The sequence below is a fragment of the Salvelinus fontinalis genome, chromosome 26, assembly GCF_029448725.1.
Source record: "Salvelinus fontinalis isolate EN_2023a chromosome 26, ASM2944872v1, whole genome shotgun sequence".
NCBI classification, from domain to species: Eukaryota; Metazoa; Chordata; class Actinopteri; order Salmoniformes; family Salmonidae; genus Salvelinus; species Salvelinus fontinalis.
Window position 1 is genome coordinate 38,495,701 of NC_074690.1, and position 25,889 is coordinate 38,521,589.

Here is a 25,889-nt window from a genome sequence, read left to right on the forward strand (position 1 = left end):
TCAATTCGTCGGGACATAGACTCCACAGGGATGCTTCCCACAGTTGTGTCAAGTTCGCTGGTGGCAATTCTTGACACAAACCGGTGCTCCTCGCACCTACTACCATATCTGTTCAAAGGCACTCAAATATTTTGTCTTGCCCATTCACCCACTGAATGGTACACATACACAATCATTGTCTCAATGCTTAAAAATCCTTCTTTAACCTGTCTCTACACTGACTGAAGTGGATTTAACAAGTGACATCAATAAGGGATCATAGCTTCCACCTGGATTCACCTGGCCTGTCTGTCATGGAAAGAGCATGTGTTCTCAATGTTTTGTACACTCAGTGTATGCTATTTTACACTGGGGGGCCTGCCTGTCAACTCTCTACCAGTACCAGTGGGCATGCAAACTTGCATGCACGTACACACACAAAACACACACACCAGGGTTACCGTGGGAATGCCTCTGGCATTGCGTTGGTCAATGAGGTGATGCATTTAAATGGAAATCCTGAAAGAAATGTAAACCCTGGCTGTGTGTGTGTGTGTGTATGTGCGTGCGTGCATGCGACTGTGTGTGCGTGTGCTTGTGTGTCTAAACCCTGTCTCTCTCCTCCCAGTCACACACACATTAGGGTACGGATGGCTGGCTATTAAAGACACCCCACAGCCACTCCCCCTGTGTAAGACCAGGCGAGATTAGCCTGTTCTATTACCACACTAATCTAGTGACCAAAAGACCACAATGACACCCTACAGAGAGCGGGAGAGAGCGCGAGAGACAGAGGGGAGAATTTTTTTATTTAAGCATTCATTCTAACAGCGATTCCATTCTCTTAACATGGTTTCTTCAGTGGCAGCCTGCATAGACAGACGGACAGATTAAGAACGGGTGTCTATCTTTGTGCTCCCGTCTCCCTCAAACTGTTAGAGTGGGCGAGTGGGTGCACATGTATCTATAGGACAGAGTGTGTTCTGTGAGAGAGGGTGTAGTCTGTGGGAGAGAGGAGTGTGTCTAACACCCTTAACGGGAGCAACTCTTCAAAAAGACTGCATATCTGCCCCACACCCCTAACCCACAGGGCAGCTTGGTGTTGGTGTGTTTGTGTGTCTCTCTCAGATCCTATGCAAAACCCTGGTGTAGAATGTCTGAGTATCCAAGGTGATTTGCCTGTTGTCTCCAGCTGGCAAGGATTTTATTTAATCCAAAATCAAATATCCCTGATTTGAATGTGAAATTGAGGTTGGGTTTTGTGCAAGTACGTGTCGTTGCTAAAGTGACATATCTGTGTTGTACTACTGTGGATGTCCTTCACCTATGCTGTCCATGTGTGTGCCCGAAGTTCTCTCCTGCTGTGTGTGTGTCACAGTGTGTGTGTGTGTGTGACACACTGTGTATGCGTTTCTCCGTGTGTGTTTAGCAGATGGCTCTCTCCACACCACTGAACGTTTTAACAGAATGCCTCCCAGCACCCTTCACTTTAATCCACCTGGCTTTGTTGCCGGTCAGACCACACCAGTGCACACACTTCCCTTAGTTACACACACACACACACACACATCGAACACACACTTCCCAGTCGAACACACTCTTCCGCATCTGCGTCAAAAAGAAGCTCAGACAGAAATTACCCATTTGTCAATTTCATTATTCCTATTTTACAATGTACAACCTAGATAATAAGAAGACTATAAATAGAATGAAATCCTTTATGTACCTGATTGTATTTCCAAACAGTAACATTTACAAAGACATGTAATACCTAGAGTATATGTTAATCGTTGACTCGATAAAACTAGCTAATACCGTTGTTAAAGTGTTCATCCTAAATAAAACGCCATTAAGAGCTTGGCACATACATTCTATCACAAAACGCTCCCCTGCCCATATTTCTGTCTTTGAATATCCCAAACTGGTCCTCAAAGGCAAGCACACACACCAGGGTTAAGGTCAATTCCATTTCAATTCCAGTCTATTCAGAAAGTAAACCAAATTCTAATTTAACATTTTACTGATTGAAAAGCAGTGGAAGAGAATTGGAGTTGGAATGTCATTGTATTTTCTGAATTGACTGGAATTTAAATGGTATTGACCCTAACCCTGACACACACACACACACACACACACACACACACACACAGTGATGCTTCAGAACTACACTTTATCAGCTCGTCCATTACGTTTCTCTCGACTTCCAGACGACATTCAATTTGTCCTGTTTTTATTTGTTGAACTATGCTTGACTATTAACTTACAAGTCCTTGTTGGTGAATATTTGTAGCACTCATTAGTCCTTGTCTACAACGCTCAATGGATGGATTACTTCTTAGTGGGAATGGGAGCTGGAGTCCTTCTGGTATAAAGAGAAATGGGTAGTGTAGTCCTGAGATGCATATGAGGCAAACTGGAGGTGTCTATTCCATTTTGAAATGTGTCCGGGAGAGAAAACAGTTTCTAAACTGAAAACAAAGGCACCACTCTGAACGAGCTACAGACACGTTTCGCGCATGACAAGTCGGGATGACACAAAATCAACAACATGTACAAAATAAAAATGAGGAGCAGATGAAACGTTATTTACACGGACACGTATGTACAAAAAGTAAACAAAAAAGGGACAACATGTCTCGTTGTTTCCTCAGTGTTGCAGTGAAACCATCTTCAGCAGCTTCTTCAGCCTCAGGTCAAACCTCAGGTCATAGTTCAAGGGTCAAAGTTTATAGGGTTTATAAAAGTGCTGCTTTTCTCTCTTCCATTCATATTTTCTGTTGTAGTTTTTTGTATGTTGATGTAATTCCTTGTGAAAATCTCATTCTAAAGTGCATGGATGAGGTAAATAAAATTCATTAAAAACAAATTGTTTTAGTTTTGTATCCATTCACTGGCTCAGACGGGAACCATACTGTCTGGCATCTGTTCCTGTATTTGTTGCATGTGGGACAGCAATACCTGCTGCACACTGGCAAGGATCTGGTCCTGGTGTGATGGTGTGATAATTCCTATACTGGTCATGTCCCTGTAAACATGGAATAATTCAATTAGACATGTTCAGAGTTAAGAAGACCATGAGTACCCAAACAGAAAGGCAGAAAGAGAGACACAGAGAGAGAGAGAGAGATACACACAGAGAGAGAGAGAGAGAGAGACACAGAGACAGAGAGAGACACACAGACAGAGAGAGACACACAGACAGAGAGAGACACACAGACAGAGAGAGACACACAGACAGAGAGAGACACACAGACAGAGAGAGACACACAGACAGAGAGAGACACACAGACAGAGAGAGACACACAGACAGAGAGAGACACACAGACAGAGAGAGAGAGAGAGCGGGGGGGAATAGAGGGAGAGAAATAGAGCCATAGTGATATATAGAGAGGGGGGGGGGGGGGGGGTTAGAGATACAGAGAGAGAGACTCACTGATGTGTGAGGGTTAGCAGAGAAATAGACAGAGCCATAATGATATATATAGAGGGGGGGTTAGAGAGAGAGACTCACTGATGTGTGAGGGTTAGCAGGCTGTCAGGGCTGGTGTATCCAGCAGTAGTGAGCGTGTCTCTATACATGCCCATCCCTATAGCCTGAAGACAGTCTTCTGCTGACCACACTGACACAAACTCTGGGCCTACTACAGGCTCCAACAGACTGGGAACAGGTCTGCACAGAGAGATACAGACAGAGGATGAGATAGTTATGGGGAGTGAACGTTATGCTGGAAAAACACATTGAAAGAGCTTGCAATGAGAGACATCGTGTCCAGTGTGTGTACCTGTCTCCCCCTGTCCTCAGAGTGGTGGTCGGGTTGCGGATGAGTTTATCCAGCATGTTGAGGATCTGTGTGAAGCTGGGTCTGTGTGTTCTCTCTGTCTGCCAGCAGTCTAACATCAGCTGGTGTAGACACACAGGACAGTCCATTGGAGGGGGCAGACGGTAACCCTCGTCTATTGCTTTTATCACCTGGACAGAGAGGGAGGGAGAGAGACGTTTGTAATGTCTTTCTTCTTTTGGAACTTTTGTGAGTAACGTTTACTGTTCATTTTTACTGATTATTTCACTCGTTTACTAAGGGAAAATGGCGGCGGAAGAAACGGTAGCATTTTTACTGGCGCTCAACCAATTGTGCTATTATGTGTTTTTTTTCACGTTATTTGTGACTTATTTTGTACATAATGTTTCTGCAACCGTATCTTACGGCAAAAAAAGAGCCTCTGGATATCAGGACAGCGATCACTCACCTCGGATTAGACAAAGATTTTTTCTACAGCAAGGAGGACGCACAAGATACTCTCCAAACACCCCACAGGGCCGACATCCCCGTTATTTGCAAGAGGAAGCGACGCAGGTACAGAGGACAAAGAGCCGGATGCCTGGTCAGGACCCGGAGAAGGCGAGTGGGAAAGCTGCCGTTACCGTCAATACTACTCGCCAACGTGCAATCACTGGACAATAAATTAGACGAGGTACGATCACGAATATCCCACCAACGGGATATCAAAAACTGTAACATCCTATGTTTCACGGAATCGTGGCTGAATGACGACATTGATATTCTGCTAGCGGGAAATACGCTGCACCGGCAAGATAGAACACCACACGGTGAAACGGGGGGGGCGGTCTGTGCATATTTGTAAACAGCAGCTGGTTTACGAAATCTAAGGAAGTCTCTAGATTTTGCTCGCCTGAAGTATTGTGATAAATTGCAGGCCACACTACTTGCCTAGAGAGTTTAAAGCTATACTTTTCGTGGCTGTTTATTTACCACCACAGACAGATGCTGGCACTAAGACCCGCACTCAGTCAGCTGTATAAGGAAATAAGCAAACAGGAAACCACCCACCCAGAGGCGGCGCTCCTAGTGGCCGGAGACTTTAATGCAGGGCAACTTAAATCAGTTTAACCAAATTTCTATCAACATGTAAAATGTGCAACCAGAGGGAAAAAAATTCTAGATCACCTGTACTCCACACACAGAGACGCGTACAAAGCTCTCCCTCGCCCTCCATTTGGTAAATCCGACCACAACTCTATCCTCCTGATTCCTGCTTACAAGCAAAAATGAAAGCAGGAAGCACCAGTGACTCGGTCTATAAAAAAATGGTCAGATGAAGCAGAAACAGGACTGTTTTGATATCACAGACTGGAACATGTTCCGGGACTAAGAATGAATCATACTACACTGGCTCCGACGCTCGTCTTATGTGGCAGGGATTGCAAACTATTACAGACTACAAAGGGAAGCACAGCCGCGAGCTGCCCAGTGACACGAGCCTACCAGACGAGCTAAATCACTTCTATGCTCGCTTCGAGACATGCATGAGCGCATCAGCTGTTCCGGACGGCTGTGTAGCCGACGTGAGAAAGACCTTTAAACAGGTCAACTTACACAAGGCTGCGGGGTTGAGAGCGTCAAGTTCCTAGGTGTTCACATCAACAACAAACTAGAATGGTCCAAACACACCAAGACAGTCGTGAAGAGGGCACCCCCCCAGGAAACTAAAAAGATTTGGCATGGGTCCTGAGATCCTCAAAAGGTTCTACAGCTGCAACATCAAGAGCATCCTGACTGGTTGCATCACTGCCTGGTATGGCAATTGCTCGGCCTCTGACCGCAGGGCACTACAGAGGGCAGTGCGTACAGCCCAGTACATCACTGGGGTTAAGCTGCCTGCCATCCAGGACCTCTACACCAGGCGGTGTCAGAGGAAGGCCCGACAAATTGTCAAAGATTCCAGCCACCCCAGTCAGACTGTTCTCTCTACTACCGCATGGCAAGCGGTACCGGAGTGCCAAGTCTAGGACAAAAAGGCTTCTCAACAGTTTTTACCCCCAAGCCATAAGACTCCTGAACAGGTAATCAAATGGCTACTATTTGCATTTCTGTGCCCTCCCCAACCCCTCTTTTTACGCTGCTGCTACTCTCTGTTTATCATATATGCATAGTCACTTTAACTATACATTCATGTACATACTACCTCAATTGGGCCGACCAACCAGTGCTCCCGCTCATTGGCTAACCGGGCTATCTGCATCTCCTTTTTTACACTACTGCTACTCTCTGTTCATCATATATGCATAGTCACTTCAACCATATCTACATACTACCTCAATCAGCCTGACTAACCGGTGTCTGTATGTAGCCTCGCTACTGTTATATAACCTGTCTTTTTACTGTTGTTTAATTTCTTTACTTACCCATTGTTCACCGAATACCTTTTTTGCACTGTTGGTTAGAGCCCGTAAGTAAGCATTTCACTGTAAGGTCTACACAGGTTTTATTCGGCGCACGTGACAAATAAACTTTGGATTTGATTTGATCTAGTTCACTTGCTTTGGCAATGTTAAACATATGTTTCCCGTGCCAATAAAGCCCTTGACATTGAATTGAGAGAGAACAGGGTATAGAGAAAGAGGGTAAGAAAGCATGTTTAACTAACTTTGTCTACAGTGAATACATTTGCAAACATTTCTAAAAACCTGTTGTCACTTTGCCATTGTGGGGTAGCGTAACAAAATATGCAAAAAGTGGGCTCTGAACACTTTCCAAATGCACTGTAACCGTATAACTTTGCTTCAGTCCACACGGAAAATATTCCACGTTCAGGGGGAAATCCAGGTTTGAGTTATTACATAGAAAACGCACTTACATCCTGGTTACTCATGTCCCAATATGGTCTCTCTCCATAGGACATCACCTCCCACATGACCACGCCATAGCTCCAGGTGTCAGAGGATGGGGTGAACTTCCTGTAGGCGATGGCCTCTGGAGAGGTCCATCTGATGGGGATCTTCCCCCCTGGAGAGTGGTACGTCCCAGTCACCTCCTGTAACACATGGGAAGAGAATGTTATTTGAATCCACAGTCTAGCATTAAGGACCCATAGTTCAAAGGTGAGTGATCTTACACTCATTGAAACATGAACTTCTCACATACTAAATCATTACCCCAGAGTTATAGGCATGTTCTCCCCTGTGTTCTTACCCGTGTGGTGTAGGCATTCTCAGGGTCATCCTCCAGTACTCGGGACAGGCCGAAGTCAGACACTTTACACACCAGGTTGCTGTTGACCAGGATGTTGCGGGCAGCCAGGTCTCGGTGAACGTAGCTCATGTCAGACAGGTACTTCATGCCCGACGCGATGCCACGCAGCTTGCCCACCAACTGGATCACGGTGAAATGACCATCGTGTTTCTAATGGAGAGAGAGAGACTTTAGAACACGTGTCAAACTCATTCCACGGAGGACTGAGTGTCTGCAGGTTTTCACTCCTCCCTTGTACTTGATTGATGAACTCAGGTCACTGACTAGTAAGGAACTCCCCTCATCTGGTTGTCTAGGTCTTAATTTAAAATAAACCCCACCTGCTTTAGAATATAACACACAGTACAAAGACATAAAGATAGAACTTCTTTCTAATCTGTATTTCACAGGGCAAGTACGTTAAGAACAAATTCTTATTTACAATGACAGCCTACCGGGGAACAGTGGGTTAACTGCCTTGTTCAGAACGACACCTTGTCAGCTCGGGGATTTGATCCAGCAATCTTTTGGTTACTGGTCCAACGCTCTAACCACTAGGCTACCTGACGCTCCGAGGAACATGAGGACCTCTTACCCTGAGGAAGGCGTCTAGAGATCCATTCTCCATGTACTCTGTGATGATCATTACTGGTTTACCTGCACAGTAGACAAACAAGCAGCGATTAAGACAGGGGGGTGTTCCACAAGGATCCGTTTTGGGTCCTCTGCATTTTTATATCTTTATAAATGCAGACAGAACCTGTCATTCTCTGCTTGGATTGGTCAAAGTAGCTGTCAATCACTCACATCGCGTGACCACGCCCTCCAGTCTGATGATGTTTGGGTGGTCGAACTGTCCCATGATGCTGGCCTCAGAGAGGAAGTCCTGCCTCTGTTTGTTGGAGTATGCTGCCTTCAGACTCTTTATGGCCACGTAGATCTCCCTCTTTCCCTGGAGACGCAGACGGCCACTACACACCTCCCCAAACTCACCTACAACACACACAGACACACACACAGTATAAATAATTACACACTTCCCCAAACTCACCTATAACACGCACAGCATTAGCATCACACACCTTCAAACCTTGATGATGTACTGTGAGCGTGTGTCAGGCTCCCTTACCAATGCCAATGACCTTCTCTATGTGTATGTAGGAGGCGTCAATCTCTTTGGCAAACTCATGAACCGCCTGGTCAGGGTCCTCATAGGTGAACGGGTCCACGTATATCCTCACACCTACAGATGGAGAAAGGGAAGGAGATGGGTTGGGAAAATGAGTTTGACGCAATGGAGACCTGTTCGTGGAATAGGAGGAAGTGTGTGAGTGCATGTGTGGTCTTACCCGGGTTTAGGTGTTTCTCCTCCTCTGAGTCTTGCTTGGCTTGGCTGTATTTGCCCCTCCTGAAAGAAGAAAGGCAGAGGAAGAAGCAGTGAGCGGCACGGAACACACAATGCGAGTGATTGACAGCTACTTTGACCAATCCAAGCAGAGATTGGCTATTCAAGGCGAGTGGAAGGGAAGAAGGAGAAGGGGGATGGAGGGTGGGAAGGAGAGAGAATAGTGCCTCGGGTAATATAGGAGGAAAGGTGTGTTATCTTACAGAACCTGTCTGTAACACTACCCATTGTGTCTTTAAGCGGTGTGTGTGTCATACCTTGAGAGCCACTGTCAGGAAAAAAGAGGCCTCAAGGGAGAGGTTGTGTGTGAGTGTTCCGAGGCCAGGGGGAAGCTGATACAGTGGCTGGGTTGTTGTGGAGACACTAATGATAAGTCAGGGACAAGGGGATTACCAGGTGAACAATCAGACCTTTAGAAGGACATACTGTCTCCTCTTTAATCCCCCTCCACAGCCCCAGGTGATCTCTGTGTGTGTGTGTGTGTGTGTGTGTGTGTGTGTGTGTGTGTGTGTGTGTGTGTGTGTGTTTTAGCGGTTGCTTGTGTTTCTGAGGCCATATGTGTTTGTACCTGCGGCTGATGATGAAGACTGCGGTGGAGATGAGCAATAGAATCACACCTCCACTGATTGACAGCAGGAGCAGGGTGGAGTTAGCGGCATCACCAATCAGAGGCAAGGGATCTGTCAGTGGGAGGGGACAAGAGGTTACAAACCAGGATGTTTTCATTAAAAACAGGTTCCAGAAAAATGCAATATCTCTTGCTCAAAAACAGCTGAATATAATAGAATAGAATACATTAGAATGTCTTCTACCTGAGTTGGTGGAGAACTCCAAGGGGCCGCTGAACTCTCCGTATCCGGCGGCGGTGCGAGCGCGCACCTGAAACAAGTACACAGTAAGCGGACTCAGCCCAGTGATGTCAGCACTGCGAGACGCCGTCTTCATGATGCGGTAGGAGCTCTCCTTCTGATCCTGATTGGACGAGAGACAGGGAGAGAGAAACAGGGGAGGGATCTGTTAATGCTGGAGCAGAAATCTGCGGTCAAATACATGAACCTTTCCAAGATACAGCATAACTTAAATACACCCCATTTTAATTGGCAAGTGTAAAGAAAAGGGGTAACGGATGATGTCATGATCCTAAAATGTAATTTGAAGTTGCAAAACAATGTTATCTGTGTGGTTCTGGAGTGAAAAACCTCTCCCTGTGGACTCTCGGCCTATAATCACAAAACCAGACAAGCAAGGACAAACTTTAGCCACACAATTCCAAATCAACTACAAATCACTCCCGCCCATCTAGCTCCCTTTTTCTCTCCCAAGTCCCACATAAAAAAACTCCCTTCATTTCTCCCTCTCTTTTTCCATGTCAAACACAAGGAATGCTTTGAAGATTGTTTATTGGTTGTTTTATAGGTCTATTGATACCAGTTTAAGCAGATAGCATGTGAACACTCACAAACATGCATAGATACACAGAACACACACCAGTTATAGGTTTCCATAGACTCTTTACTAAAAGAAAGTGCCATCTAGAACCTAAAAGGGTTCTTTGGATGTCCCCATAGGAAAACCATTTGAAGAACCCCTTTTGGTTTCAGATATAATCATTTTGGGTTCCTTGTAGAACCCTTTCCACAGAGGGTTCTACCTGGAACCCAATAGAGTTCTCCTATACAGCCGAAGAACTCTTTTGGAACCTTTTTTTTTTAAGAGTGTAAAAAAAAACTGATTCCTGAACCTCGGTTTCCACGAGGAATCTCACCTTCTCGTAGTACTTGACCTCATACTCCAGGATCACCCCATTGGGACGGTCGGGCTGTTGCCATGCCAACGACACACCATGCCTGGAGACATCACCAGCCTGGATGGATGTAACTGGGGAGGGAGCTGAGTGAGTGAGAGAGAGAGGTACATAAGTTGAAGAACTAGGACAGCCCAAGATATATCACGGCTTTTATGTTTGTGTATTGGATCTCTTGAATAGTTTACCAGAAAATAATGTAAGACACATTGGCATAACATCTGCAAAATAAAATAATTCAAGCTACAGGATTGACAGGTTTTCATGCAAATCCACATTTGGAGTTATGAAACAACAATTCCCTGAATGTTTGACGGCAATCACAATGACCCAATTCACCACAGCCGAGTCCTGGAGGAAACTTTTACCTTTTCTCTAGGGAACAGGCCACGACCTTTCTCACCTCTTTTCAGCCTGTCTTTCTATCCCTTTATCATTACCTTTCCCACTTTCTTTCCATCCCTCCATCAATGTCTACCCCTTCCCTTTCTATCCCTCTAATATAGTCTTCCTCTTATGTCCCTGTATTCTTGTGATAGTCCCTCTGACATACTGAATGACAGGAGAAGAAGGTTCAATCACTGGTCAATGTGACTGTACAGTGTAGGATGCTGACTCACTAAAGACAGAAAGTAGTTATTTCAGAGTGAATGAGTATTGAATGACAACACTGTTTCTGCCTTTGAGTAATAGTTCCCAGCCCTCTCATTTATCACCCAGTAGGTCACGCTACTCGACACAGGGAGACAACACACTTCCCACAGGTAGTCAGAGCAGGTGTGTCTGCCACTATCTGGGACTCTGATCTTTTCTGATCTTTTCTTTCTTACACTCATTGATATTTTGACCAATCAGATCAGCTCTGAAAAAGATCTGATGTGATTGGTCAAAAGGTCAATTCCTGGGAAAAAAATATCAGAATTGGGCTTCCTGTGTAAATGCAGCCAGAGACATTGTAAAGATGCTAGAGTCAGTGGGCTGTGTTCCAGTTCACGTACAGTAAGCCACACGGGGGGAAAAAAACGTACATAAGCACACACTCCATCTGACTCACACTCCCCGTAGAAGCTCAAATGAAACACCTCGTAAAACTTTACAGACCTCCTAAATGTAGAGGTGATCAAACCAACACGCTTTCTCCCCGCACGCGCTACACACACACACCGTGGCATAAGCCAATAAGATGATGATCACCGTATCATTCAGTTCATGTCACCGAGACAAGTCGCTCCTTGAGAGTTTGACACAAACACACTCAGACACACACACACGTAACTCCCATGTACTGTTCAGAATGTATTCACACCCCTTAACTTATTCCACATTTTGTTGTGTTAAATTCAAAATGGATTACATGAAAATGTATGGAAAATGAAACACAGAAATATCTCATTTACATAATTATTCACACGCCCCAGTCAATACTTTGTAGGAGCGCCTTTGGCGGCTATTACAGCTTTAATTTGTCTTGGGTATGTCTGTATCAGCTTTGCACATCTGGATTTGTTCCTTGCAGATTTTCTCAAGCTTTGTTATGTTAGATGAGGATCGGAGCTGAGTAGCAATCTTCAAGTCTTTCCACAGATTTTCCATGGGATACAAGTCTGGGCTTTGGCTGGACCATTCAAGGACTTTCACATTCTTGTTCCGAAGCCATTCCAGCCTTGCTATGGCTGTATACTAGGGGCCATTGTCCATTCATTGTCCCCTGTATCCTTACCCTTCTCCCAGTCCATGCCACTGAAAAGCATCCACATAGCATGATGCTGCCACCACCATGCTTCATGGTAGGGATGGTGTTAGACGGGTGATGAGTTGCGCCTGGTTGTATCCAGACGTAGCGCTTTGTATTCAGGCCAAAGTGTTTAATCTCATCAAACCACAGAATCTTTTGCCTTATACTTTGAGTCTTTCACGTGCCTTTTGCAAACTCAAGGTGTGCTGTCATGTGACTTTCTCTCAGGAGTGGCTTCCGTCTGGCCACACTAGCAAAAAGCGCAGATTAGTGTAGTGCTGTAGAGACTGCCGTCCTTCTGGCAGGTTCTCCCATCTCAGCCAAGGAACTCTGTAGTTCTGTCAGAGTGGTCATTGGGTTCTTGGTCATCTCCCTGACCAAGGTCCTTCTTTCCCGGTTGCTCAGTTCGGTCGGCCGACAAGCTCTAGGCAGTCCCATATTTTTTCAATTTCCCAATGATGGAGACCACTGTGCTCTTGGGAAATTGTCAACACTCTAGAAATGGTTTTATACCCTTCCCCAGATTTATGCCTCATCACAGTTCTATCTCAGAGATCTACAGACAGTTTCTTGGACTTCATGGTATAGTTTCTGCTCTGACAACTGTGGGACCTTATATAGACAGGTGTGTTTCTTTCTAAATCATGTCCAAAGAATTGAATTGGCCACAGGTGGACTCTATTCAAGTTGTAGTGACATCTCAAGGCTGATCAAAGGAAATTGGATGCACCTGAGCTCAATTTGGAGTGTCATAGCAAAGGGATGTGAATACTTATGTAAATGTAATAGTTCTGTATTTAATTTCCAATAAAACATTTTTTTCTTCTAAAAACACATTTCCCCATTGCCTTTATGGGGTATTGTGTGTAAGAACAAAATATATATATATATATATTTCATCAATTTTGAATTCAGGCTGTAACAACAAGATGTGGAATAAGTCAAAGGGTATGAATACTTTCTGAAGACACTGTATACAGACACACACCAGTAGGCACAAAAAGTTTGTCCAACTTAATCCAATTCACATTCCCCCATTAAAGGCTACCTGCTTCACAGACATTCTCACACACCCCTCAATCCCCCACACTCCATGCAATGCACAGCCTGTGCTTGGCCCCTGAAAACACACACACACACTCCCCTCGTTACTTACATACTCCTTCACACAAACTCACCGGCCTGGTTGGTGGTGAGAGTGACAGACACACTCTGTCCTGCCCCTGCACTGTGGCCCTGGGAGACGCCGTTGCGGGCGAGGATGGTGAAGGTGTAGCGTGTGTGCGCCTGCAGCTCGCTCACACACACCCTGGTGGCCCTTAGGCCACTCTGCTGGGGAGAGAACAGGACATCTTGACTGCAGGGCAGGCAGAGCTGGGCCCCAAGAGGACCCTTAAGAGCCGCAAGGCTACCAGCTTCTCCAAGTCGACTCCCAATCTGAGTTTGATTCCCGGTTTGACTCTCAGGTCCGTGGCAGAGCAGGCAGTCCACACTGTAGCTGATGTCACTTCTCCCTCCGAGCCTGAGGGGGGCGCTCCACTCCAGAACCACTGACGTCTCGTTGACCTCGGAGATCAGCTGCTGAGGAGCAGATGGGGGTTCTGGGATACATAGGACAGGGAGGTAGAGTTAGAAAATATATTGTGGTTATGGTTACATATACTTTCCTCTGTGGTACAGTTTGTCGTTATGTTTTTGTGTGAGAGAGTGTTGTCTGTTTTCTCAGGCTGACTGGCTGAACCCTGTGCTGTATATAGGCATAATTAAGTTTATGACAAACAGACCAAAGTCTCAGTCAGATTACAGTTGCTGGGGGAGAGAGAGCGAGAGAATGAAAGAGAGAGAAAGAGAGAGCGAGAAGGAGAGAGAGGGACAGTAAGTGACATGTAACTGAGCCCGAGGACTATTCATTCGATCGCAACGCCTTATCTCCCGTCCAGGACACGGTGGATTAGTCAGAAGTCTTTAGATCAGTACAGAGGGACGACTGAGAGGAAAGAGAGAGAGGACAAAAGAGAGAAGAGGAACAGAGGGGAGAAAGAGTACAGCTGCATAGATTGATCGACCCCCTAGGGGGAAATGTGTGTGTGTGTGTTCTTACGTGTGCAGGGCATAGATGCAGGGTCACTCTCAGAACGGTAGTATGCCGGGTTGCAGTCACAGACAGTAGCCCCCTCCTTCTCTGAGTGACTGTGCGGAGGACACTTAGAACATGCTCTGTCTGTAGACACAGCTCTGTTGAAACCGACCGTACACGCTACAGAGAGAGGGGAGGGTTCCATTCATTTTCATTCTAGTACAATCAACACATGCATTGACATGACAATACCCAGTTGGACTTATTCAGAATGCCTAACCCCCATGGCTGTCAACCCATTCATGAAATCCTTCACTTTTTCACAACTCTTCTAGAAGTAATTACGTTATTATCATCTCTATTCTCCCCCATTTCATTTCCGGGGGTGACCAAGTCATCGCAGTGGGAGTGGTTCGGAATGTGGGAGTGACAGAGTTTGTGTTTGAAAATGGGGGATGACAGTGTGTCTGTGTGACAGAGTGTTTTAAAACACTCATCAGTAGAGGAAGTCTTCCCATAGGAATGTCCCGTCTCTGTAATCAACGCTGTCCTAACCATCCCTCTCTTCTGGGAGGCTCTACCTCTCTCACACACACTTTCTTTCTCACACTATCTTTCTCTCTGTATTCCTCTCTCCGTCTTTGTCTCTGTATTCCTCTCTCCGTTTTCCTCTCTCTCTCTGTTTCTCTCTCTCTCTGTTTCTCTCTCTCTCTGTTTCTCTCTCTCTCTGTTTCTCTCTCTCTCTGTTTCTCTCTCTCTCTGTTTCTCTCTCTCTCTGTTTCTCTCTCTCTCTGTTTCTCTCTCTCTCTGTTTCTCTCTCTCTCTGTTTCTCTCTCTCTCTGTTTCTCTCTCTCTCTGTTTCTCTCTCTTCCCCTCTCTCTCTCCGTTTCTCTCTCTTCCCCTCTCTCTCTCTTCCCCTCTCTCTCTCTTCCCCTCTCTCTCTTCCCCTCTCTCTCTCTTCCCCTCTCTCTCTCTTCCCCTCTCTCTCTCTTCCCCTCTCTCTCTCTTCCCCTCTCTCTCTCTTCCCCTCTCTCTCTGTTTCTCTCTCTCTCTCGGTTTCTCTCTCTCTCGGTTTCTCTCTCTCTCGGTTTCTCTCTCTCTCTGTTTCTCTCTCTCTCTGTTTCTCTCTCTCTCTGTTTCTCTCTCTCTCTGTTTCTCTCTCTCTCTGTTTCTCTCTCTCTCTGTTTCTCTCTCTCTCTGTTCTTCTCTGTTCTCTCTCTCTTCTGTTTCTCTCTCTCTCTCTGTTTCTCTCTCTCTCTGTTTCTCTCTCTCTCTCTGTTTCTCTCTCTCTCTCTGTTTCTCTCTCTCTCTCTGTTTCTCTCTCTCTCTCTGTTTCTCTCTCTCTCTCTGTTTCTCTCTCTCTCTCTGTTTCTCTCTCTCTCTCTGTTTCTCTCTCTCTCTCTGTTTCTCTCTCTCTCTCTGTTTCTCTCTCTCTCTCTGTTTCTCTCTCTCTCTCTGTTTCTCTCTCTCTCTCTGTTTCTCTCTCTCTCTCTGTTTCTCTCTCTCTCTCTCTGTTTCTCTCTCTCTCTCTGTTTCTCTCTCTCTCTCTGTTTCTCTCTCTCTCTCTGTTTCTCTCTCTCTCTCTGTTTCTCTCTCTCTCTCTGTTTCTCTCTCTCTCTCTGTTTCTCTCTCTCTCTCTGTTTCTCTCTCTCTCTCTGTTTCTCTCTCTCTCTCTGTTTCTCTCTCTCTCTCTGTTTCTCTCTCTGTTTCTCTCTCTCTCTCTGTTTCTCTCTCTCTCTCTGTTTCTCTCTCTCTCTCTCTCTGTTTCTCTCTCTCTGTTTCTCTCTCTCTGTTTCTCTCTCTCTGTTTCTCTCTCTCTGTTTCTCTCTCTCTGTTTCTCTCTCTCTGTTTCTCTCTCTCTGTTTCTCTCTCTCTGTTTCTCTCTCTCTGTTTCTCTCTCTCTGTTTCTCTCTCTCTGTTTCTCTCTCTCTGTTTCTCTCTCTCTGTTTCTCTCTCTCTGTTTCTCTCTCTCTGTTTCTCTCTCTCTGTTTCTCTCTCTCTGTTTCTCTCTCTCTGTTTCTCTCTCTCTGTTTCTCTCTCTCTGTTTCTCTCTCTCTGTTTCTCTCTCTCTGTTTCTCTCTCTCTGTTTCTCTCTCTCTGTTTCTCTCTCTCTGTTTCTCTCTCTCTGTTTCTCTCTCTCTGTTTCTCTCTCTCTCTCTGTTTCTCTCTCTCTCTCTGTTTCTCTCTCTCTCTCTGTTTCTCTCTCTCTCTCTGTTTCTCTCTCTCTCTCTGTTTCTCTCTCTCTCTCTGTTTCTCTCTCTCTCTCTGTTTCTCTCTCTCTCTCTGTTTCTCTCTCTCTCTCTGTTTCTCTCTCTCTCTCTGTTTCTCTCTCTCTCTCTGTTTCTCTCTCTCTCTCTGTTTCTCTCTCTCTCTCTGTTTCTCTCTCTCTCTCTGTTTCTCTCTCTCTCTCTGTTTCTCTCTCTCTCTCTGTTTCTCTCTCTCTCTCTGTTTCTCTCTCTCTCTCTGTTTCTCTCTCTCTCTCTGTTTCTCTCTCTCTGTTTCTCTCTCTCTGTTTCTCTCTCTCTGTTTCTCTCTCTCTGTTTCTCTCTCTCTGTTTCTCTCTCTCTGTTTCTCTCTCTCTGTTTCTCTCTCTCTGTTTCTCTCTCTCTGTTTCTCTCTCTCTGTTTCTCTCTCTCTGTTTCTCTCTCTCTGTTTCTCTCTCTCTGTTTCTCTCTCTCTGTTTCTCTCTCTCTGTTTCTCTCTCTCTGTTTCTCTCTCTCTGTTTCTCTCTCTCTGTTTCTCTCTCTCTGTTTCTCTCTCTCTGTTTCTCTCTCTCTGTTTCTCTCTCTCTGTTTCTCTCTCTCTGTTTCTCTCTCTCTGTTTCTCTCTCTCTGTTTCTCTCTCTCTGTTTCTCTCTCTCTGTTTCTCTCTCTCTGTTTCTCTCTCTCTGTTTCTCTCTCTCTGTTTCTCTCTCTCTGTTTCTCTCTCTCTGTTTCTCTCTCTCTGTTTCTCTCTCTCTGTTTCTCTCTCTCTGTTTCTCTCTCTCTGTTTCTCTCTCTCTGTTTCTCTCTCTCTGTTTCTCTCTCTCTGTTTCTCTCTCTCTGTTTCTCTCTCTCTGTTTCTCTCTCTCTGTTTCTCTCTCTCTGTTTCTCCCTCTCTCTGGAATGCTTTGAAGATTGTTATTTTTTTTTATAGCTCAATCGATACCAGTTAAACGCTGATTGCATAAGAACATGCACACACACGCGCACTAACACACACAGATAGGAGCCATTCACATCCGTTAACCCTGCTTTTATGGCTCTATGTCAAACACTTTACAGCTGTAAGGCCTCGATGTCGACATTTTACATTTGAGTCATTTAGCTAGCAGACGCTCTTATCCAGAGTGACTTACAGTTAGTGCATTCATGTTAGGATGAATGCAGACAACCACATATCACAATGCATTTTTCCTCAATAAAGAAGTTATCAGAAAGTCTGTGCTAGTCGCAAAAGGCAGGTTTGTTTTTGACTGAGCCCCCGCCATCAATGAGTGAGTGTAGTTCCGGGTATTATACTACTATCAGTAGAGACCTTGGTGTGTGTGTGTGTGTGTGTGTGTGTGTGTGTGACGCCATAAAGTCATACACTGTTGAGGGTGGTGGTCTTTGTGTGGGTGCGACAGAGGGGAAAGAGGAGTGGAGAGAAGGAGAGAGAGCGAGAGAGAGAGGAGAGCAGCAGTCCACCATCGCCCTCTCTTATATAGGGATAATAACACCTTTATGAGCTGTCATTCCAGGTCAACGCTCACTCTCCCTTTGCAGCACAAACACAAATCATGACACACACACACACGCCTTTTCCCCTCAGAGAGAGGAATGATGAAAAATAGAGATTATTAGAGACTGTGGGGAACGAGAAGAGAGAGGGACAGAAACATAGAAGATAGGGAATGAGCGAGAAAAAGAAAGAAGAGAGAAACAGTGACGTGAAAAGACGAAGGAGTGTTTATGGGTTGGTGGCCACACTCTCTCCCTTTCTTATTCTCTCCCTCTCACCTTCCCTCTGTTCATTGTGGAAAAAAGGGAGAACGGCAGGGTGGGATGGAGACAAAGCCAGCTCACAGCCTTGAGTCCTGCCCTCCTGCTACAATTCAATAGCTCACGGTGTGCCAAAAAATGTGTGCCAGTATGGCTGTATGTGTGCATGTGTGACAGAGTGTGTGTGTGTGTGTTCATGTCAACGGCAGGTCAGGTATCGCGTGTCTCTTTGATGGACAGCCCCGGGGTCGTCCATCAGACTCAGAGAGACAGGAGTACCGCCCTGCAGAACGCACACAGTAGGAGTGTGTGTGTGTGTGTGTGTGAGGGAGGGGGGTGGCAGTTGACAGAGGAGGAAGGACAGTAGGACACACACACACACTGTAAACAGTCAGATTCTTGGCTCTTGTCTCCAATCTCCTGATGAGAGCGGCTGAAGCTGCTGGGTAAGGGGTAGACAACTCACATTACTCTCTAAACTCTCTCTGTGTGTGAGAGAGATCCCTCTCCACTCCTATAGTTTCTCCTTCCCCTTTGCACTTCATTTTACAGAAAACGCTGAGTTGGGTAGAGTGAGTAAATGAGTGTAGGCTACTTCCTTTGTACTACAAACTCCATAAACTGTGTGAGAGCGAGAAGGACATCTTTGACTATGTACAGACTATGTACAGAGCATAGCCTTGCTACTGAGAAAGGCTGCCGACAGCAGACCTGGTTCTCAAGAGAAGACAGGCTATGTGCATACTGCCCACAAAATTAGGTGGAAACTGAGCTGCACTTCCTAACCTCCTGCCCAATGTATGACCATATTAGACACATATTTCCCTCAGATTACACAGACCCAAAGAATTCGAAAAACCAATCCAATTTTGATAAACTCCCATATCTATTGGGTGAAATACCACAGTGTGCAATCACAACAGCAAGATTTGTGACCTGTTGCCATAAGAAAAGGGCAACCAGTAAAAAATATTTAAAAAATATTTATATATTTAAAATATAAAAGTTTATTTATTTTTGTACTTTAACTATTTGCACACCATTACAGCAGTGTATATAGACCTCATATGACCTTTGAAATGTCGTTATTCTTTTGAAACTTTTGTGATTGTAATGTTTACTGTTAATTGTTTATTTCACTTGCTTTGGCAATGTAAACATATGTTTCCCATGCCAATACAGCCCCTTAAATTGAGCGAGAGCGAGAGCGAGAGAGAAGGGGGTAATTGTTGCAGGGGGCTTTTGACATGCTAATACTCTCACTGTCAGTTCCACCCGCCCCTCCCCCAGCCTGGGCACACACACTAAACACTGTGTGAATGTGAAACTAAATCCACCTAGACTAGTGTGTAACTAGCAGGTCTGGGTGACTGATGGAGGAAGAGGAGCGAAACAACTCTGTAATTATCCTCAAAGACGACGAGTGTCAACACCTTTCCAATGACAAATGCATTCCACATACAAACACACAGGGCTGTGCTTGCATATCTGTGCGTGCGGTGGTGAGGTAGGAGCTAATCCTGGTTTACCCTAAGGGAAAGGCAGGCTGACAGTCAGACAGACAGACAGACATCTCACTCACTCAGAGGAGCCATATATAACATCGAACCAGGCTCTCATACAGATGTCCTGTTGTGTTTAACTGCACCACACACTGTGTGTCACTGCAGAGGTGAGACATCTCCATCGAGGATAATCATAGTTCTTCTGGTTAGGAACTCTGATTTTGTTCACAAGCCACAAGAGGAAGTACCGGAAACACAAGAGGGATTATGTAATCAACCTAGATTGCAGAGTAGCTATATTAAGTAGCTATATTCTACTACAATTTTGAAGAGCCCCTTGATCACAGAGGAGTGAATGGGACAGCCTTGGGATCACTAATCTACAATGGTTAACTCATCTCGTTTTCCCCAGGTCTACCGGGCACCCATAACTCCCTCTGATGTCCATCCATCCAATGTCCATCCCTCCCTCTCATTTATCACTCCATCCATCCATCACCCTGTCCCTCCCTCTATCCATCACCTAGACAGCTGACACACTGGAGCGGTCAGAGGTACTTCCGACTCAGAGAGCGAGAGGGAGGGCGACAGGACAGGGTCATAGAGAAACTCAGGCACACACACACTGTATGTAATGAGATAGATTTGCATTTGATCTGGATTTGCATTTGCGCAAAAAAATGAATATGTAAATGACCAAGATGATAGCAATAAAAGGGCACCTTTACTGTGAATGTTTCTCTTTCACTCTCTCCTCTTGTTCTCCCACTCCCTACACCTATCTCTTCTCTCTATCGGTCTCCCTCGTCTCTCTCACTCACCTCTTCTCTTTCAGTAGACAGGTGATGATCATGTATTCAGTATTCTCCCACAGTGAGAAGCAGACAGGATATGAATATTCAGACTGTCAATACCTTTGTTTTACAGACACAGAAGCAACACACAGCACAGCACTGTGATCACACACACACATTTCCAAAATAAGTCATGTTTTTTTTCACAGGAACTTCCATGTGTGTGTTTTTTAAATGGGGTTTAAGGTAAATATGTAATTTAACTGTAAAAATGTTTTACATTTAATGTGGCTTGAACACAACCAGTCATGTTTTCAACTAATTGTCAAAAGAATCACTTCAAAACGAAGGTTACCTTCGCACGTTCATCCAAAATAATTCCAGCATCCAAACAGTGGCTGAAGCTATGGCATTTTCTTGTGAATGATGTCCAGCATAAGGCAAGAAACAATGCCTTTTTTTGGCAACTTTTTCTAATCATAGTCGCACACCTCATGTAGCCTAGCCCACAGGCCTTTATGTTTTGATATGGCTTTTTCACTATAAAAATGCAATATTTGGAATATTTGTGACCGACTGCCTTGATTCTGTCTTATGTAGCAATTTTTTTATTTTTTTATTTTTTACATTGGATAAAAGCAAAGACACAAAGCTACAAAATGGTACATCATACACCGCATTTGACGAACAATGGGAAAGTAATTCTGCTTTGAAAGTTGATAAAGTTATAACCTCACTTTTGAGAAAATGGCCTTTGAATGTTTGGTACCTACTGGAGAGCTCTTCTTTGTCTACACCCATTCAGCATTGTTCACACCCTCTTAAGCTTTAGCCCCACCCATCTCTTTAAGGGTTGATCCGAGCATTCTGTCCTAACAACAGCATTCAAGCACCCAAGCTAACTGGCTAACATTGGCTAGCTACTTCCAGACACAAATGAGAGAACAGCTCACTGACCATTTTACTCATCCTAGCAGAGCTGGTTAGGCTGTTTTTATGTTATCCAGGGCGTTGGTGACTTCAACTGTGCTGCTGGCAACAATTTACACTTTTTTTGCCAATGTTTACTGACACCGGCCATATTCAACAGGTGTTGAGTGTTCGTAAATTCGTCAGTTATTCTGCACTCTTGCACAGTCAGATGAGAGTGCTCTGAAATCGGAGAAGATAGCCAGAGCGAATTTACCAGCTACGTCTATCAACAGTTGTCGCAGTTACATTCTATTGAAATGGTTACTTGCATAGTGGAGTATTTTGTTAACCTCTAGGGTACGTGAGACGGTAGCGTCCCACCTCTTCAACAGCCAGTGAAACTGCAGGGCGCCAAATTCAAATACAGAAATACTCATTATAAAAATTCAGAAAACAAAACATTTTACATAGGTTTAAAGATTAACTTCTTGTGAATCCAACGACGGTGTTAGATTTAAAAAAAAAATGCTTTATGGGCGAAAGCATACCTTACGATTATTTGAGAACATAGCCCAGCAGGCAAATCATTACAAACAGTAACCAGCCGAGTAGAAGAGTTACACAAGTCAGAAATAGAGATAAAATGAATCCCCTACCTTTGATGATCTTCATATGGTTGCACTCAGAAGACATTCATTTACTCAATAAATGTTCCTTTTGTTTGATAAAGTCTCTTTATATCCAAAAACCTCCATTTTGTTTGCGCGTTTTCTTCAGTAATCCACAGGCTCAAACGCAGTCACAACAGGCAGACAAAAAATCCAAATTGTATCCGTAAAGTTCATAGAAACATGTCAAACGATGTTTATATTCAATCCTCAGGTTGTTTTTAGCCTAAATAATCGATAATTTCAACCGGACATTAACGTCGTCAATATAAAAGGTAAACATGAAAGGCACTCTCTTGGTCGTGCGCATGAAAAAGCTCTGTGACACTGCAGGGTCCACTCATTCAGACTGCTCTTACTCCCTCATTTTTAAGAATACATGCCTGAAACAATTTCTAAAGACTGTTGACATCTAGTGGAAGGCATAGGAACTGCAATTTGAGTCATAAGTCAATGGATACTGTAATGGCATTGAATAGAAAACTACAAAACCAAAAAAAATCCTACTTCCTGAATGGATTTTTCTCAGGTTTTCACCTGCCAAATCAGTTCTGTTATACTCACAGACACTAATTTAACAGTTTGAAACTTTAGAGTGTTTTCTATCCAAATCTACCAGTTATATGCATATCATATCTTCTGGGCCCGAGAAGCAGGCAGTTTAATTTGGGCATGCTTCCCATCCAAAATTCCAAATGCTGCCCCCTACCCTAGAGAAGTTAAGCCATGTAACTAGCTAGGTAAACAATAAACCATAATCCCAACTCATGACGTTACTACCCTGCATGAATCTGCAGGTAGCTAAACAACCAGGTTCAATGTTGGCTAGCTAACATTAGGCTATAACTAACAAAGCAAATGGCTCTGAGATATGAATAATAAGATCATACATGTAACAGCTAGCGAGACAGCCAGCTAACGTTAGCTAGCTAACAGTACACTTGAACTTGAAATGACTGTCAAAATTAGAAAAGTGTAATATCTGAAAATGTAGCTAGCGAGACTATCTTACCCATATACATCGTGGATGGGCGCTTCTCCCCATCACGGATGCCATGGCTGCCCTTAGTATGAAGATGTAATCCGGAGTGTTTACATAGAGTATGATAGCTATTTCCACTGATTTCAAAACTCGGTCCTCCAGAAAGTGGAGAGCGACACTTACGCAGTTCTGATACGCGATACATAAAAAAAAAAAAAAGCTGCGTTAGACAGGATTACCTACACATACTGACCAGCTCCAATAGAGAGCAGCGTGCTATATGGCAGACCAATCCGAACTCATCTCTCGGCATGTCCAGCCCACTCATTATCTCAGCCAATCATGGCTAGCGGGAAGGTTGCTCGCTTTTTTTCTGTTTTCTGTTACTAAACCAACTAGGCTCGTAATTTAAATATTTTAAATCGGATTTACAGATGGCATACAAGTCTTTTATTATGGAACATGAAAGTTCACACGTTCCAGAAGGCATTACTGTCAAAAATACGCATTTTGATTAAAACATAAGTTAGGTTCAAATGGCTCTCCTGTGAAGTAGTGACCCGTGACGTATGCCTAGTTTCCTGAAACGAGACATTTATGTCTTGCACAGAATAGGTTTACTGTTGTACTATGAAAGATAGTAAATTGACATAGGCTAGTTATTTTGCCATTTGTTAGGCCTACTCATCATATTGGCTGACGAAAAGTAAATGTGGAGAGTTCTTCCAATATCTTCAATATGTACCTCGGACATAGTTAAGGACACGCACAGTTGTGTCCCCGATGTGTCTGTCTTCACTTGTAGCCTGTGGAAAAACCTGATCACTTGAGGGAGAGCCATGTGAGTGAGAGGTGCTTCAGAACATGCAGCACTCCGGGCCGAGGGCACGATGGCCACTGGCCGCAAAAGGTATGGATTTTTTATGGTGCATTACGGCCAAACAAAGGGGATGCCGCCGGGAAATTCGAGCCGTTATCAAGTGCTTGTCAAATTGTGAATGAGAGACTGATGAAGTGTGTACAGCCTGCACAAAAAACAAAGAGGAGCTAACGCCTTTCAAGCGACTTTTTTCAAATCATCAATAGACTCACATCATGCAGCCTTACAATGTATTAAACATCAAAACATATAGCCCGACGTTTGTAGAACAACTAAAGTTACATTTATTTGTTAACTGCTCAACACAGAATAGCTGCATGTGCGCACTCCCTCAAATCATTTGGAGAAAATATCCTTTCTATTTAATTCAGCTTAGTTCAAGTGTAGTCTTCATACTATAATATAAAATAATGCCACGGAATTCTAAGCTAATCGTGTCTGCTAGATGAACTAGTGTAGCCCACAGCCATTTGGCATAGCCAGATCAGGACCTAACATAAGGACCGCTCAACTTCTGCTCTTCTAAAATAGACTACATTTTCTTCATATCATGTTTCTTTACACCCGTCTAAAAAATATATTGAATTTATTGTGAAGGTGTAGGCTATATTACATGAGTTATTTGCTTGACAATCACCGGTTTATACGTGTGCATGTTTTTCTCATCTGGCGAAAACAAAAGCTGATTCAAAGGGGAGGGGTGTCAGATTTCAAAACTCTTCCGTGGTAGAATACACATGAGTATCCTTGATGAAAGGTGGCTATTGAGGAGGGGAGGACGCTTCTGTTCACCTACTAACGAATTGACATCTCCCCAACCACTCAGCGGTTTCCGTGTCAAGAGAGAGAACGGAGGAGAGAGGGTGGAAGACAGACTTTTGCTCAAATGAGAAAATGCTTATCTCACCTGAGCGAGCAAAACAGTGCCCCTCTGTCTTACTATATGTAGCTCATGTATCTGATGCCGTCTGACCAAAAAGAGTATGACATGTCATGCACATGGGCAACACATACCGAGGCAGATGGATGCTGTTTCGCTCAGATGCTTTATCTGGGATTGTTGCGTCTTTATGTCGACGTGCGTCTCAGTCAAATAAATGATCAATATTTAAATATTTGATTTCGATGGGCAAGGAGGTACAGTAGGGCGGGCCTGGCCCCATAAGGCCCACCCATAACGCTGGCCCTGTCTCTCTCTCTGGCCATCTCTCTCAACACACACACACACACACACACACACACACACACACACACACACACACACACACACACACACACCAAGTCCTTTGTTGGTTGAGTATTGAAGGTGCACCGGAATGAAAGTCTCTCTGACGTCGATCACACTTGGACAACCGCCACCATGCATCTTATAAAATCTAATTTCAGGTCTCTCTCTATCACTCTCTTACTCGCTTTATTTTACCCCATTCAGTGTCTTCGGAAAGAATTCACACCCCTTGACTTGTTCCACATTTTGTTATGTTACAGTCTTTTTCTAAAATGGATGAAATATGTTTTTCTCAGCAATCTACACACAATACTCCATAATGACAAAGCAAAAACAGGTTTTTAGAGAAAAACAGAAATACCTCATTTACACAAGTATTCAGACCCTTTGCTATGAGACTCGAAATTGAGCTCAGGTGCATCCATTCCAAGACTCAGACCATGAGAAACAATAATCTCTGGTCTGATGAAACCAAGATCGAACTCTTTGGCCTGATAAGCAAGCGTCATGTCTGGCACCTGGCACCATCCCTACGGTGAAGCATGGTGGTGGCAGCATCATGCTGTGGGAATGTTTTTCCGCGGCAGGGACTGGGAGACTAGTCAGGATCGAGGGAAAGATGAACGGAGCAAAGTACAGAGAGATCCTTGATGAAAACCTGCTCCAGATCGCTCAGGACCTCAGACTGGGGAGAATGTCCTGTTGAAAGGTGAACAACGACCATAAGCATACAGCCAAGACAATGCAGGAGTGGCTTCGGGACAAGTTTCTGAATGTCCTTGAGCGGCCCAGCCAAAGCCCGGACTTGAACCCAATCGAACATCTCTGGAGACACCTGAAAATAGCTGTGCAGCAACGCTCCCCATCCATCCTGACAGAGGAATGGGAAAAACTCCCCAAATACAGGTGTGCCAAAATTGTAGCATC

General features: G+C 44.5%; 1 protein-coding gene across 1 annotated transcript in view; it reads right to left on the reverse strand.

The window, feature by feature from the left end:
- Positions 1–1,432: 1,432 nt before the first annotated feature.
- LOC129824288 (ephrin type-A receptor 4-like) overlaps positions 1,433–25,889 on the reverse strand; it is a 29,647-nt gene continuing 5,190 nt past the window's right edge. The window contains exons 5-18 of the mRNA XM_055883830.1: positions 14,056–14,211; positions 13,133–13,555; positions 10,181–10,305; positions 9,228–9,387; positions 8,984–9,095; positions 8,360–8,418; positions 8,140–8,253; positions 7,818–8,003; positions 7,606–7,667; positions 6,972–7,181; positions 6,637–6,813; positions 3,762–3,949; positions 3,491–3,649; positions 1,433–3,004 (exon numbers count right to left, since the gene is read on the reverse strand). Coding sequence (XP_055739805.1) covers positions 2,875–3,004; positions 3,491–3,649; positions 3,762–3,949; positions 6,637–6,813; positions 6,972–7,181; positions 7,606–7,667; positions 7,818–8,003; positions 8,140–8,253; positions 8,360–8,418; positions 8,984–9,095; positions 9,228–9,387; positions 10,181–10,305; positions 13,133–13,555; positions 14,056–14,211 — 2,261 coding nt within the window. The 3' untranslated portion in view covers positions 1,433–2,874. The remainder of the gene's footprint in view (positions 3,005–3,490; positions 3,650–3,761; positions 3,950–6,636; positions 6,814–6,971; positions 7,182–7,605; positions 7,668–7,817; positions 8,004–8,139; positions 8,254–8,359; positions 8,419–8,983; positions 9,096–9,227; positions 9,388–10,180; positions 10,306–13,132; positions 13,556–14,055; positions 14,212–25,889) is intronic.